Raw genomic sequence first — 3,039 nt, 5'->3', positions numbered from 1 at the left:
ATTACGACTACTTTACATACTAAATATTAAAATAGGAGCCTGTGACTCAACACCGTATCGCTGATTTCTTTGAAAACCGGAAACAAATACTTTATCTAAAAAAAACAAGCAGGCATAAATTCATATACATGACTTCTTTCATAATATCTTTTAATATAATATATATAAATCATACAACTCCTATCCCTCTTGCAAAAATTGTAATAACAAAGACGAGGGAAGAAAATAATCTAATTAATACAACATATATAACTAAACGGAGTTTAACTCTTCTTAATGCTTCTTCATTCGGTTCCTGAAAAGGTAAAGCTGTAGGGGGTGAGAACCTAACCACACGGTCTCACCACGGGGTTTCAAAGTTGTCATAAGAAGATATTTCAATAAGAAAACTGCTTTCAAATTCAGTGATTATCATTGCCTTGTGAATCCTTTTAAAATCCAATAGCTAATCGTTTAAAACCTTTTCAAAGAAACAATGTTCAATATTTTCAGAAATCCAAAGTCTTTCTTTTCTCATAAGCAAATCTCAATCAGAAACCAACCACGCAATCAAACCACACAATCATTTATTCAGCACCAAAAGTTCATTCTCAAATGTAACACGCCAGGGCAAACACAGGCAAGACAGACAAGGAAAGCACAAGTAGGAAGCAGTTACAGCAAATAGTTCAAGTAGCAGTTAGGAACAGTTTAGCAATTAGGCAAACCAAAATAAGTTCAAACCCAAGCAAAGCATACAAATGCATATGATGCATGCCTGTCCTATGGCTGATGAGGCTCATCTGTCGGTTATCCAGCCAACCCGACAAGTCTGAATTGTACTTAGACTGTCCCCCGACGTGCATCCCCAAGAGCCTATGCATAACTTTTTCTCAAATAATCAATATTACTCAATGGGGGTAACATTCCCGGAAATTTATATAGTGCCCGGTCACACACTTACATCGTAGGGTCAACAGAGTATCGAGTTTTCAACCTGGTACACGTGGTGGCAAGCCACGGCACTTAATCCAGGGAACCTCGTATCTCAGATATTTCAAATTCATAAGCCACATATCTCAACATCATAATCATTCATCAATCCAAACCTCATTTCCAAATTCATTCAAAAGCCATATTTCAAAGAAAATTCTCGTTAATCCTCTTTCCATTCCGTTCATTAACAATCTCAATTCCAAAGTATAATTCTTTCTTTGATAAATAGATTATTCTTAAAACATATAATGTTTGAAAATAAATCTTTTTAGTTAATTACTTCAAATAAAACTTCCAATTTTATAAAATTTCGGCAGCATCTCCTCTAAAACTCGAACTTTGTCACCCTGTTCGGGTCCCATCCAAACATTTCTCAAACCTTTTCCAAACCTCAATCATTTTTCAAGATTCAGCTAGTTCCAATATCAAATTATTTTCAAAGCGAATCAGTGTCCATAATAAATCTCTTTTTAAAATCAAACCAGCTCAAATACTAAATCATTTATAAAGTCACTACTCAAAATTAAACCATTTCCAAAGTTAATCCAGTTTCATATTCCAAATCGTTTCCAAAACCAATTCCTTTACATTATCGAAAATAGCTTCAAAACCAAGAAAAGCCATTTTTCATAATAATCAACTAAATAACCTTTCAAACTAATTTCTTTTCAGCAATCACAAACTACTCAGGCAATCAAGCAATCAGTCATTCAATCCAGCAAACAACCACATTTAAAAGACAATTATAATCACAAACATATGTTCTCTCACATTAATATCTAGTTATCACAACTCTGTAATATAAATTAGATTTTAAGAAAACCCCTACCTCAATTTAGTCAAAGCTCAGTAATTAGACTCATCAATTCCTCTTTTGTTTATTTTCAATTTTACAGCAGCGGCCGCAACCTTGTTTATTTTCAGACAATATCAACAGCAGCATCAAGAATCGCGGCAACAACACTTTTCTGACATAAATTGGAATTTAAAGCGAAATTGATATCGAGAGGAATAGAACGAAATTAGTAATGGAACATTTATGATAAATTGAAACAGAATCAAATAACCTCACCACGAGAAACAAAGCTCCGGCAGGCGGAAAATACCGATCAGGCGGCAGCTCCGGCACTCCCCGAAGCTCCGGTGGTTCAATAACAACCTTAATTTCGACGCGCAAATACCGAAACCCAAACCTACGGTACCAGCATCTCAGAATCTCCAACAGATTGCAACAGAACATTGATTTCAATAAGTTTCAGAAACAAAGTGCTTACCAAGAAGACAGGGGTTCCGGCGGCAGTTTCCAACATACACAGGCTTCAAAGGCGGTTTTCGGTGGCAGCAGCGCTCTCCGACGGCAGAGGTGCGGCCAGAAGTCGCGGCCAGAAGCTTCGGAGGCGGCGGATTTGATGAGGATGGCCGGTGATAGGAGCGGCAACTGCGCGCGGTGGCTGGACAGGTCTCGATCCTCCCTTCCTCCCGGATCTCTCTCCTCTGCCTCACCCATGTACGACGACGTTGACAGCTGCAGCAATGGCGACGGACTTCGTGGCGGGGACGGTGGCTGTGACAGGAAAGGCGAGCAGCGGCGATGAAGGCGTGGCGGTTCCAAGCCTGCGACTTCCCTTCACTCGCGAGCCATCTCTTCTCGCGATCTCAACAGCGACAGCGAGCAGAAGCGGCAGCTTCCTGGACGGCGGCGGTGGCGCAAACAGCAGGACGCAGCGGCAGCGGCGGTCCGCGATGATGGCGCGACACCTCCACCGGCGCTCCCCTCTCTCGGATCTCCCTTCCCTGTTTCCTTCTTTCTTTCTTTCTTTCATTTCTTTCTTTCTTTTTTTTTCTTTTCTTGCTTTCTAGTGCTGCTGCCATATGTGTGGTTAGAAAGGGGAAACAAGGGCGGCTAGGGTAGGTTAGAAGGAATTAGGGATTATTGCCTCAACTAAGGTTTCATTTGGGAATTTAGAATTAGAGTAAAATTCATATGAGTAATATAACAATTTTATAAAATTAAGAGTAATAGGATAATTAAAAACCTGTTTTAATCCAACACTAATATTTATT

At 39.6% G+C, this 3,039-nt stretch overlaps 1 protein-coding gene across 1 annotated transcript; it reads right to left on the bottom strand.

Moving 5' to 3' along the window:
• Positions 1 to 1,895: 1,895 nt before the first annotated feature.
• Positions 1,896 to 2,482, bottom strand: LOC148574875 (uncharacterized). The gene is made up of 3 exons (XM_088503923.1): positions 2,250 to 2,482; positions 2,048 to 2,168; positions 1,896 to 1,943 (listed from the first exon to the last, which is right to left on the bottom strand). Exons 1-3 carry the CDS (start codon positions 2,480 to 2,482, stop codon positions 1,896 to 1,898), a joined length of 402 nt encoding a protein of 133 aa, XP_088360049.1.
• Positions 2,483 to 3,039: the final 557 nt, after the last annotated feature.

Source organism: Arachis ipaensis, chromosome B2 (assembly GCF_059453495.1).
Source record: "Arachis ipaensis isolate K30076 ecotype BB chromosome B2, ASM5945349v1, whole genome shotgun sequence".
Classification (NCBI taxonomy): Eukaryota; Viridiplantae; Streptophyta; class Magnoliopsida; order Fabales; family Fabaceae; genus Arachis; species Arachis ipaensis.
This window is presented reverse-complemented; position numbering and strand designations above follow the sequence as displayed.

Excerpts from the sequence above, each read along its gene's own strand:
- LOC148574875 (XM_088503923.1), bottom strand. The coding sequence starts at position 2,482 with ATGGGTGAGGCAGAGGAGAGAGATCCGGGAGGAAGGGAGGATCGAGAC. Across the intron at positions 2,169-2,249 it reads CCGGAACCCCTGTCTTCTTG|GTTTGGGTTTCGGTATTTGC; the intron begins GTAAGCACTTTG and ends CTGGTACCGTAG. Across the intron at positions 1,944-2,047 it reads CCGGAGCTTTGTTTCTCGTG|AAAAGTGTTGTTGCCGCGAT; the intron begins GTGAGGTTATTT and ends AATTTATGTCAG.